Below are 12,689 nucleotides of genomic sequence, written 5' to 3' on the forward strand. Positions count from 1 at the left end.
AATCTCAACCCAGAAAGAGCAGCCCTGGCTCTGCCTTCCACTGGCTGGGTGACCTGGGGTCAAGACTGGTTGCCTGTGGAGACTCACTTTCTCCACCTGTAAAGGTGGGATAATGAGGCCCATCTGTCATCCACCAAAAGCAGCGTGGCAGGCTGCACCCACGAGAGTTGTGGAGTGCTTGGCAACATAAGAGGAGCTGCTGGGCAGTTTTATGTCTTCAGATGGCTCTGCGACTGTGGTTCATACCTCCAGCATCTTGGGAAGATGCTGAGATCGCCCAGATGAGCCAAAGCCCATCAGAGCCAAGTCCTACGGAGGCAGCCCCGATGGTTCTGGCGTTACTGGACATCCCAGCCTCTCCATTTCCTCTCATCTGACTCCTGCCTAGAAACTCCCTAAGTAGGGTCTCCTTGGAAACTTCTCCTTCTTTATGTTCCTAAATCACGCCAGTGTTTACCTCTGAACTTCCAGTAGCCCCCGTGCTTGTGGACTTACCTTTAAATCTTGTATCATTTTACACAAGAATAACTAGTCTCCCAGTTAGATAGTAAGCCCTCTCCCACCCAGGACCGTGTCTCAGATCCATTGCAGCTGTTGGTGCCATGTGCACAGAGAAGACCCTCAACAGTCAATTTCTCAATTTAATCTTCTCAACTGAGAGCATCACGGCCCACTCATAGGGCTGCTTCTCATGACCAGAGGCACTCTGCAGCCAGGAGGCTGGCAAGACCAGTGACTCTGAAACCAGGCCCTCTGCCTGCAGAACCCTAGGACTATCAGTCCCACCACAAACCTACTGAATGAGAATCTGGGCATGAGGACCCCAAAACTCCCTCAGCACCTCTCGGATGCAGTAAGTAGAAGACAGTGGTTTAAATTCTACCTTGGAGACATTAGGACTTTATACTTATTGAAGAAGTCTCCAGAGATTCCAGTCATCCTTCCTGGTCTGCAGCACGGATGACACTCTTTAGAGGCTGTCTTTCTTATTCATTCTATGGGTAGGGTAGCTGATTTATGAAAAGCTCTACTCTAAATCCCCTGAGGAACAGAATCCCTGTCCAAAGAGAGTATGAAGAAAGAAGATATGGGCATAGGAAACAGCAATCAAAAGAGATGAAAAACACTTCAAAACCTATTCTTTCCCTCCTGGCACTTTGCCTTATGAGCAAAAGGCAAAGTTAGAGCAGAACCATGAATCAAATTTGCCCCCACCTCTACCTACCCTGGTGGGGCAGGATGTGGTAACCCCTTTGACTCAGAGACACAAGGATGTGGCATTTTGCCATCTGCCTGCCCAGTAGCCATTCTCTCTCCTCCTGGTAGGAGCTGTTCCAACACCATCTCACTCCAGAGGTCTGCGTAGGTCCATCCCTGGCTCTGAGGATGTAGCAGGAGATGCAGCTGATTCAAGTATGGCCTTCCCCAGGGCCACAGAAATATGCTCAGGGACAGGCACATGCACTAAGCTAAAGAAATCGAAATGACTCTTAGGACTTTTTTTTTTTTCTTTTGTGGTGCTGGGGATTGAACCCAGGGCCTTGTGCTTGCCAGGCAAGCACTCTACCAACTGAGCTATCTCCCCAGCCTGACTCTTAGGATTTTTATGGGAGCTACTAGGAAAATCCCTGACACTCTCTTGTTGAAGGACATGGGGACATGAGGAGCCAGAGCTGCTGAAGGCACTGAGGCTATCATGCCATCTAGAGGAGAGAGACTGGGGCTGCTAAGGGCCATCCCAGGAGGCACCCAAAAACCAAAGCCAGGACAGCAAGAGGCAGAGAAAAAAAATCAAGTTCTAATGATCTCATGAGGGTCCTGAATCCAGCCATACCTGCAGCCAAGAGCTAATCCTGGACTTTTCATTTACATGAGCCAATAAAGTCCTTGTTTTACTAAGTCCATAGACTTAATTGGAATGAGTTTCTGCTGCTACTTACAGAGAGAATTCTAGCTGATTCATGTCAACAGAGGAGCATAAGGAATGCATTACTATGTAGTTGAAATGCTCTCACGTAAATTATCCCATGAGACCTTCGCATTGACCCTGAGAAGCCGTGTAACAGCATGGGGAGAAAAGTCCTACTGAAGATCAGAAAATAATGTGCTCCAGATCCTTGATACTTCTGGTGTGCTTCAAGGACCAGGAACATCAGCATCTCCTGAGAGCTTGTTAGAAATACACAGTCACAGCTCTGCCCCAGATCTGCTTAATCAGAAATGCATTTTGACACGAACAGCAGGTGATGTGCATGCACCTTGGAGTATGAAAAGTTCTGTTAAAATGCTATTTTTGCAGTTTCCTGAATGGGTGACTGTAAGTAAATTACCTAATTTCTCTCTCTCTCTCTCTCTCTTTTTTCTCATGTGGACAATGGAGATCATAACAACATAATATAACAATGAAGACAGAGTGCAAAACCAAAACAATGCTAGGTTTTAATCATGCTTCTTCCAGTAACTGTGATCTTCGGCAAGTTACTGAACTTCTATTAGCCTCAGTTTCCTCATCTATAAAATTGAGATAATAATACCTGACTGACAGGGCTGACGTCAAGATTAAGTAGATAATGCATGCAAAGTACTTGGTTTATCACCTGCCCCTGAGTACCAGGACTCAATTAAGGGTACATGTCATTGTTGTACTCTTGTAATTACTGTTATTATCCACCCGGCATACTTCATGGGGTAGGGTGAGGTGAGGCTCAAAAGAGGATGTACAAAAAATTTTTTTTTGCTTAAAACCAAGGAAGTCAAGGTATAGTAAATTCCTGATCTGGATGCTGAGGTTCACAGAGGTTATGCAACTTGTCTAAGCTCATCGAAGTGGGAAGGAGCAGAGCCTGGGTTGGCACCTCCACCCTCCAATCTGGCATAGGTCACATGGCTATCTATGGTTCCTTGTTTTCATGTCTTTCCTCCTGCCAGACTGAGCTTTTCTCAAGCTTGCTCCCTCTATGTCCATGGCATCTGGCCTAGTTCCTGCCCATAATAGGCACTCATTGAACATCTGCTGAATGCAAACTTGAACCATTTGACCTCTTTAACCCATAGTTTTTGCATCACCCCAACCCAAACTATCTCTCTTGGTAAAGTGCCTTTGTACTTTAAGAAGCTGATTACTGCTGTTCTAATTAAAAACTTGTGATGACATCTCATTGGGACACCAAAGCTCCTCCGGGAACATAGTGCACAAACTCAATTTCAGCTTTCAAGGAAGAAGCCAGGAGAACAGGAGCTGGCATGGTACAGAACAGGGCGGGATCTTCTACTTGTCTGATGCTTTCATTAGGAAAAGAAAAAATGGCAGATTCTGCCTGAAGCAGAACTATTGGCAAAGAAACTTCAGAGAAAATGCAAGCAAAGCAGAATCAGGACTTGGGAGACCGGTTGACATATTCTCCATTTACATATGTAGACTTGTCGGAATGCTAGTCCTAGCTAGACACTACTAAGCCTTTGTCTTTTGATGTCAACCTTGAAGATGAAGGGCAGATTAAGGACTGTGAGTCTTGAACAAAATAGATCCTAAATAAACATGGAATGAACTGGAAAAATTCCTATTAAATGGGACAATAGAAAGCACAAACTCGTACAGTAGATTGAAACACAAATATGGCATTAATTACAATAAATCCAAATGGACTAAATGCTCCAGTTAAGAGAACTCCTGTCAATCAATCAGAAGACAATGCAAAAGAAAAGTATGGGTAGATGGCTTTAAAACAACAACAGCAACAAACCAAAAACAAACAAAAGCTTCCCACCAAGAAGATCCAGATGAAATAGTCAATAAAAATGAAAAAGTGCTCAACCCCAACCAGTCGTCAGGAAAAAAAAAATAATGATAAACCTTACACTATCCCCAGACAGACAAAAACTATGTACATGTGTATCAGAATTACACTTTTAAGAAGGATATCAACATTGTCCCCAATATCTTAAAACTAGAAACAAGTCAAATGTCCATCAGCAGAAGAATGGATAAACAAACTGTACAGCCATAGACAGAAACGTATATACCAGTGAAAATACACAACATACCCAATGACATGGAGGACATAATGTTAAATGAAAGAAGCAAAACCTGAAACAAAGTGCACAGTATGATTTCATTCATATAAAGCTTAAAAACAGACAAAACTTCAACTTCTCACCATTGATCACTGTTTAGGGAGTCATGAATGGGGAGTAGAACTAGAGAGAAAGCACAGAAATAATTATTATTGTCCAAGTCGGGGTGAAGAGGGAAGTCCCCAGCATGAGAAGGGACTCTCCGGGGCTTCTGGGTACTGACCATATTCCTTCTTGACTTTGGTGGTGCTTTCATGGGATTTAGGCGATTTCCCCAAATACTTTTTACATTTTAAAATACAAAATTATCCACTCTGCTGATATTTATTTTACTTCTCAATAAAACAGGAAAGAAAGGAAAAAAACAAGAAAGAAAGAAATGCAGAAAAAGCTAAAACAAAATTGGAGCACGGTTTGGAAATATTTCAGTTCATCCCCGTGTTCTTCCAGTGGTCAGGTTAGTCAAGCGCTACTGAGAAAGACTTCTGTGGGGCTTAGGACATAAATATGGAAGAGGGAGGAAACAATAAGAGACCAAGGTGGCGTCAGAGGAAGAACAGTTACTGAGGGCCTGTGTACGCAGAGCAGAAGCTGTCTTCAGGGTTTAGGCCTACCTCCCCCCACCAAAAGGCAACCAACCACCTTTCCCACTGACTTCCTCCTTCAAGACTTCCTTTGTAAACATCTTACCCTGTAAAATCATCCTTTGCCCATGTAGTCTCAGGCAGCCCTTTGCATTTGGCACTTACCTCAATGAACACTTTTCTTGCTGCCTTTCCAAGTGATATCCTCAAAGTAGTGAGTGATTTTTTAATCTCTTCCTGTATTCTCCTTCCAACAGCACTTAGGTCAGTGCCAGGCAAGTAGGAGAAAGTCAACTGCTGTTTGTTGAATGCCTGAATGAATGAGAGGGTGCCTTACCTTCAGTTGCAATTCCTTATATCTCTTGGACATCCGAATGAGCAACTTTTCACCATTGATCACAGCAGATTTTTCTTGATAATACTGGACCATGGCCTGGGCAGCTTCTGTGTAAGCCATCTCTAAAAAGGCCTAGAAGAGATGGAAGGACATACATTGGACTTGACTTCACTGGTCTTGAACAAATTTCAGTATGTGGTATGGGTTCATGTAAATGAAGTTCAAGAACACGCAAAACGGATAGTGACAGAAGTTAGAACTGAGCTTCCATTTGGAGTGGGGGTGGGGAGATGACTGGAAAGGGGCATAAGGAAAACCTTCTGATGTTCTGAAAATGTCCTGTGTTTTGGCTTGGGTGCTAATTACATGGATGTACATATGTAAAAAGAATGAATGGAGTTGTACACTTAAGACTAGTGTACTTTATGCACTTGAGAATATCTATTTTATAACTCAATAAAAAGAAAAAATCAGTATAAGGAAGAATTCTCTTTGATCTCATCTGTTCAAAGAGACCTTTTTATTAACTTTACCCAAAGAGTTCATTAGAAGATGGCCCCCTTCTCCTGATCTCCATGGTTACCAAATTATTATTAATTATGTATGTCTGTCCTGGACTACATCATGCCACAGAAGCCCCTCTGGGGTGGGAGGGCCCATTAACTCAGAGCTCCTGGGTTGGGGGCTGTTGCCCATGTGGCTCGGGCTGCTCGTTGGTGATGAGGAGGGCAGGAGACGGAGGCACACGCCAGGGTTGTTTGAGCTCTCACTCTTCTTACAGAGAAAGAAATATATTCTAAACCTTGGGCCTCACAAGCCCTTGGGCTTGAAGGAAGGCTGGGGGCACTGGGAGTTCAAGAAAGGAAAAGACCCAACCATGTTTCCACAGCACCTTTCCTCTATTTGTTCTGATGAAACACGGAGAGAAAGCCCCTTTCCACTCAGTTGTGTCTATGGAGTTTCTTTTTTTTTTTTTTTTTTTTTTTTAATTTTATTTTTTTTAATTGTAAACAAATGGGATACATGTTGTTTCTCTGTTTGTACATGGCGTAAAGGCATACCATTTGTGTAATCATAAATTTACATAGGGATGAAATTGGAGAATATCATGCTAAGTGAGATAAGCCAATCTCAAAAAACCAAAGGTTGAATGATATGGCTAATAAGTCTATGGCGTTTCTAAATAGACTGTTTCGATAGACCTGCCAGTTCCCTCCACTAGCTGCTGTAGCAAGTTTGCTGCTGATGTTTCTTAGATTTGTTTGGTTTGTACTATCCTGAGGTGTACTGATTCTGGCCCCTCTATGTTGAGAGGGAAAGGTGGTTTTCTCCCATTTTCTGAACTGAATGGGTGATGCAAACTCATTGGCCTTCCTTCCCTCCCAGTTGTTGGCTAGTCTCAAATGCCTGGTTTTCTTCCAAGTTGTCACAATCTATGACAGAAGTGTGTGCACCTAAGAAGTCAAGATTCTTTGGGGTTTATTTCAAATTCTGCACCTGGTTTTCTAAGGGCTTCTTGCTTAATATAAACATGTTAGTGTCTCTGCCTGCCCCTAGTAAACCAGGAATAATACTAATGTAGACAATCTCACTGTATTAATGTTGCAAGCTAAATTTTGTACATTTACCCAAAATAGAATTCCTGAGCAGTGGAAACACAGAGACTCAGTGGTCTATGCCCAGGTTGAAGGAAGGAGGCCCTGATAATCTGTTGTGGCTTTAAGTCTCCACAGTTCATGCCTTAGTTGGGAAAATAATTTCTTCTCTACCTGTTCCTTGGATTCATAAAGCAAATATTTTTATTAAAATAAAATAGAAAATATTCTGACTTTTGACCACTTCATGTATAGCACCCCACCCCCACCACTCTGACTTTAAAAATGAAGACAAACATATTCAGTTCCCAAGGGCTCAGTCAATTCCCACAGGTTAAGCATTCTTAGTTCCTTAGACTTAGGAGGCCTCTAATGATTCCCTCCTGCTCTCCTGCCGAGACCCAAGGGCCTCATATAGAACAGAGGACGGTTCTTGGCTGACTCCAAACCTGAGCCATCAGATGTGATAAGCTTAGATGAGGCTGTAGCATACACTTAGAGGATTGGCAACACGGATGATCAAGTCCACAATCCCTATTCTGGGGCCAATTAGCTTTTCTGTGTTACTGAGCACCTCATCCCAAAGCACCTCCTCCTCCCTCTAGGCGACTCACAAAGGCCTGCACTCATCACAAGAAGGACGGTGAAACATCAGGAAAAAAACAGCCCCACAGATAAATTCTGCTGTGCCAACAGGAGCCAGCTGTGAATTGCCTCTTTAAGTTAAGAATAGGCTTTTTTAAAAAAGAAAAAGTATACAGTCCCCTTTCACCAGTGTAGACCATCCCGTCCCCCCAGAGTGAAAGTCCCCAGGTCTACCTGGTTAGTCGACTTCATGAGGATGTAATTAGTGACCTTTCCAAAGGGCAGCCCCAGGTTAATGACATCATTCTCGGTACAGCTTCCTTCAGGGAGATTGCAGATGTGCACCACACGGCCAGCACCTTTTCGCTGTGCAAACTGATGGAAAAAGAACAGTGGCTCATCTTCAACAGGCCTTTCCTTCGCCTCCTCTATTCCAGACAGTCCTAATGGTTATCCTCCCCCAAATAATGATCGGAAAACAATCATTTGCAAAATCAATGCAGAAAAGGAATTCACTTGCAGGCACACATAAAGTGTCAATTCTATTCCCTTTCTTTACAAAAAGGATTCACATTCCTAAGGAGCAAGAACACCCAGGGCTGGTGAGGATACAAGGAAATGAGCGTATCCATATGTTGCTGGTGGGGGAGTGTGTCTCCAATCTTTTGAAAATATACTTTCTCCATGATCCTACCATCCCAATTTTGGAAATCTATCTTACAGAAATTAAAACGTCAATATAGACTTGTGTATAAAAACTTTTACTGTAGTACTTTATGGGGTGGTAAAAAAATTTTGGAAACATCCTACATGTCCAATAATAGGGGAATATTTGAGTGCATGATGATTCAAGCATACAATGGAAAACACAGACCCATTAAAAGAAAGAAGGTAAATGTGCTCATATGGAATAATTTTTAAGACAGCTTGTTAAGTAATAGGTTGCTAATTAGTATGCACACTATGAGCCTATTTGTGTGTGTGTGTGTGTGTGTGTGTGTGTGTGTGTGTGTGTGCACCTTGGATTGAACCCAGGGTCTTGTGCTTGCGAGGCAAATGCTCTACCAACTGAGCTATATCTCCAGCCCTCCAGGTCTTTTTATTTTTTATTTTGGGACAGGGTCATTCTAAGTTGCCCAAGCTGGCATCAAAGTTGTCATCCTCCTGCCTCAACTTCCTGAGTAGCTGGAATTACAAGCAAATGCTGTCATGCCTGGCTCTATGATGTCATTTTTGTAAAACAAAACTATATAAGAACAAGATAAAGAAAGAATCATAGAATGTTGATAATTGTTGGAAGTGGTTAGTTAACAGGGGCTCACTATAAGTCTCTATTGTTTTCTATGTCTGAAACTTTTTTGCAATGAAAACATTTTAAAGGCTCTCGCCACAGACAAAGGCATGGAGTATACTTAGCAACCTGTCAGTGCTGGTCATCTTCAGAGGAGCAGAGCAGGAAGGTAGCAGGGGACATGTATTGAATCTGTTTCATATATGCCTCAAATTATTTGACACAATTTAAAATTTTTCCAATAAAGAAAAAGGACATAGAAAGGTTTGTGGGAATCTAATACATATGCATGGACATTTGCAGCAACAATCTGTGGTTTAGGGCATTGGTTTTCAAAACTTTTTTTTTGCCTTGGAATCTTTTCTTCAAATAAAATTCTATACTCCAGTCCAATATATTCAATCAATAAAAGGGCAGCTATTCTGGTCAAACTTTGGGGTCTAGCACCCTACTACCTTGCCCCAGGCACCTGAAAGGCACAGAACTTGGAAGCCAAGGCCTGGACCTAAATCAAAGCTCGTAGAGGAGAGAAGTGTGTTCCTTAGGCCTGGTGAAACCTTAATCAGCCTGGAAACCCCTGAAAGTTCAAGAATTAGTAACCATAAGCCAATTCAATGTGGAAGAGAAGCATACAATTTTCCAAACCTAAAACATATTCTAATGGCATAGCCTACATTTGCAGTCACAATTTTCTACAATAAAGTGAACTTCAACATCTCATTACACTTGATGTGAGTCTGACTCTGCCAAGGTAATAGAGAGGCACGTTTGAGGTCTCATTCCCATCAAGTGTGAGTAATTCTACCACGAAAAGCCCTCCCTTGTCTCAATTGGAGGACAATTGGAGTCAATGAGAATTTCCATTCATGGTTCAGTCCTGAATTGGAGAAGCCCAATTGCCCCTTTCAGACTTTCCCGGTGATAGCATCCCAATGTCAAGCACCTTCCCAAAGGGGAATAAGAATTCAGTGTGTGGCATAAGCACTTCCCCTCCCCAGAACATCCCTCTGTCTTCATGAAGTGCAATGGACTCTCAGAAAGCTGAAAAATTGAGTCTAAGTCTGGGTAGCAAAGAATGCGCCCTTCTGCAGGGACGATGGGAGAAGGGCTGTCAAGGGCAGGATCTCTGCCTTCCATTAGGGTGAGCCATTGACATAAAGACACAGACCCAGCCGAGCTTTCAAGCACAGCCCAGTGGCTGGTTCTCTGAGTTTATCAGCAGGAGGGCTGGGGCTGGGCGAGCTGCCTGGTCTCTTTGCGGGGCACGTTTCTGCCCCATGTGACTTTGCTGTGGTTGGTCTGGGCAACGTGTGCTTGGACAACAGCACAGACACACAGGGCAGTTCTGAGCCAATCCCTCTCCTGGCCTGTCTAGTTGCCTAGTGACCAGGCACTAGGGCCAGCACTTCTCTCATTGTCTCCTCCAGCCTAAAAGGAGGACTCAAGAGGCCTTTATCTGAGCACAGCAGAATAAACAGGAATTCACCTCCCAGAGAATAAACACCCTCCCCGCTGCCAGTCACCAAAGGAGACAGGAGATGTAGTCATGCTGCAGATGTTGTTGCCAAAAGCACTAAAATGAACAGGCGTCAATCAAGGGTTTCACTCAAACTTTAAAGATACACTCCCCTCTCTGCAAGGTTCTCGTCTGAACTAGAAAGTGAGTCTGACTGATTCCTGTGTTGTAATTTAGTAAGATAACCATGAGATTTTTAGCATTCTTCCAGTTAATTATATTAATTTGGAGCTTCCCACTTCATGAAATGCAGATGGGTTTTAGGTACACTTAGATTCCCTCAGGCAGTGGGCCAACTACCTCGAGTGCCCAAAGCAGCTTCTTCAGTTTATCATTTTCTAAGTGAGCCATGAAATGTAAACCTTGAGAATTGCAAATATTGAGAACCACTGGATTAACTGTTATGTGTTGTGTCTGCTTCAGGGGATGGGATAAAGTCTATTCAATTAGAGAAATTATTTTTGTATGTTAAGTTCTTTTGTCAATATTTTACTTAGTAAAGTTAAACCTAACTTTTTTTTCCTATCATTTATATAAAATATCCTTCTGTTGTTAAATTCAATTTAGGTTCAGGACCATGTTTGGGTCATAAAAAAAAAAAAAACAAACTGTAGGGTGATACGTATTATCACGCTAATCCTGAAATAATTTTATATAAATATGGTTATTGTTTATGCCCTATGGGAGATCTGAATGAGAAGGGAGAAAGGGAGAAGGAAGTGGGAGTGAGGTCCCTGGGTAGTACCTCTAGGGTAAAGTTCATTCCCAGGGGGCACTGATAATCCTAAGTGCTTTTGAGAAAGCGGTATGACAGAATTATGTAGTAATTCCCAACCTGAGTTCTCTAAAGCATTTCTGAAATTAATAATACAGTAGTAGTACCCCTTGTCCACAGGGAATATGTTCCAAGACCCTCAGTGGATACCTCAAACCAGAGTACAAAAATGCTGTTTTCCCCCATACGTACATATGATGAAGATTAAATTTATAAATTAGGCACAATAAAAGATTAACAATTACTAATAACAAAATAGAACAACTATAACAATATGCTATAATAAAAATTATGAATTTATAATAAAACTTTTGAATTGTTTATTTCTGGAATTTTCCACTTAATATTTCCGACCAGGGTTGACCTTGGGTATTGAAACCACAGACAGCTAAACCAAGGACAAAAAGGAACTATCGTATTGCAGTGCTGTCGGGGGCTAGATAATATTTTTGACATTCAAAAAGCTAAATGATGTCAGACTTTGAGTTCTTTTACGCTCTTGATTTAGTAAATTTGTGTCAAATCAAACTAAATTTGGCCCAAGGATGCCTCTATACTTTGGGACCTTACTTAACACCGCACAACCTAACTTACTACAGAAAGTCCAACTCAGGAGTATACTTTTGCAACAAATAGCCGAGTTTCAACCAATCACAGCAGCTGAACTTCAGTCAATCAAAGGTGGTCAACCAATTGGAACAAGTTCAAATAAAGCAATTGGCTAGAGATAACCAATCCAACTGTGCCTTCCTCACTTCTATTTCCTGTTCATAATGCTGCCTGCCCACCTGGTAGAGTACAGCTCTCTAAACCCATTCTGATTCTGAGGGCTTCCTGATTTCTGAATCGCTCTTTGCTCAGTTAAATCCTGTTAAATTTAAGTCATTCAAAGTTTTTCTTTTAACACGGTTTAGATCTTAGGCTGATTGGTGTGTCTGTATCTTTGATTAGTAAAAATGGGTAACTAGTTAATTACTCATTAATATACGTACTTGACAGATAAAATCTTTCCAAATAGTAGATAGGACAGGGGCAGCTTGGGATAGGAGTAAATAATAAAAGGGACTTTGGGCTATAAAAAGCATGGGACTTCCTGACATAAGTGGAAAGAACCCAAGCCTGGAAAACAGAGGACCTGGGTTCCAGTCCCAACCCAGCCACTGATCAGGTGTATGACGAGTTTCCTTTTCTGGTCCTTAGTTTCCAATATCTGAAATGAGGCAGGTGGCCTATATGTCTAAAGTCTTTTCCAGATGTAAAGGACTGTGCTAATGGTTTCAAGTTCCAAAATTTCACTCCTCCCAGAAGCCTTGAAGGCTAAGCCCTAAGACACAGGATAATGATACCCTTCCCCGTGGGTGCTCAGCATAAACAGGAAAGCCCTGCTGTCCACCTCCGTCCCAGCGAGCGTGCTGTTTACCCTCTCCATGTATGAGCTCGGCTGTTCAGCTGCACATCCACTTACAAGCTTGTTCACTTTTCAGGCATGCCTGTCTGTGTTGGTAGTGATCTCATCTTTCCAGTACTGAAGATAAGCTCTAAGTTTATCTTCTTGTTTGTGAGCTCTGCTGCTCTCTGAATCTGCTGCCATGGTACCAGAAAGAGTTGAGATGATAGATACATTGAGATGAACTAAACACTCAGGCCTGGTGCTTCTCTGAGCACAGAACCACACCAGGCACCAGGGTCAGGGCAGTGGGGTATCAGACAGACCCAAGTCTGTGTCTCTGCTGCCCAGTTACTGAAGGCCAGCATAGGCCAATTACTGAATTTCTACAGAGCTGAGTTTGCTTGCCTCTAAGACTTATTCCATAAAACTTATTCCATGGGCCTGTTGAGAAAAGGAAACACCACGAGGCAAGTTAGATGCCTTGGTGCAATGCCTGGTATCAGCAGGCTCCCCTGAACACACACTGATCTCCTTTTCTCCAG

The 12,689-nt window shown here is 42.5% G+C and overlaps 1 protein-coding gene across 2 annotated transcripts in view; it reads right to left on the reverse strand.

Annotated features, from left to right (window-relative positions):
* Positions 1-12,689, reverse strand: part of RBM20 (RNA binding motif protein 20) — a 175,803-nt gene that overhangs the window by 29,683 nt on the left and 133,431 nt on the right. For both annotated transcript variants that reach the window (XM_079138670.1, XM_079138671.1), the window contains exons 6-7: positions 7,410-7,550; positions 4,996-5,127 (exon numbers count right to left, since the gene is read on the reverse strand). In XM_079138670.1, coding sequence (XP_078994796.1) covers positions 4,996-5,127; positions 7,410-7,550 — 273 coding nt within the window. The remainder of the gene's footprint in view (positions 1-4,995; positions 5,128-7,409; positions 7,551-12,689) is intronic.

The sequence above is a fragment of the Sciurus vulgaris genome, assembly GCF_902686455.1.
Source record: "Sciurus vulgaris genome assembly, chromosome: 4".
Taxonomy (NCBI): domain Eukaryota; kingdom Metazoa; phylum Chordata; class Mammalia; order Rodentia; family Sciuridae; genus Sciurus; species Sciurus vulgaris.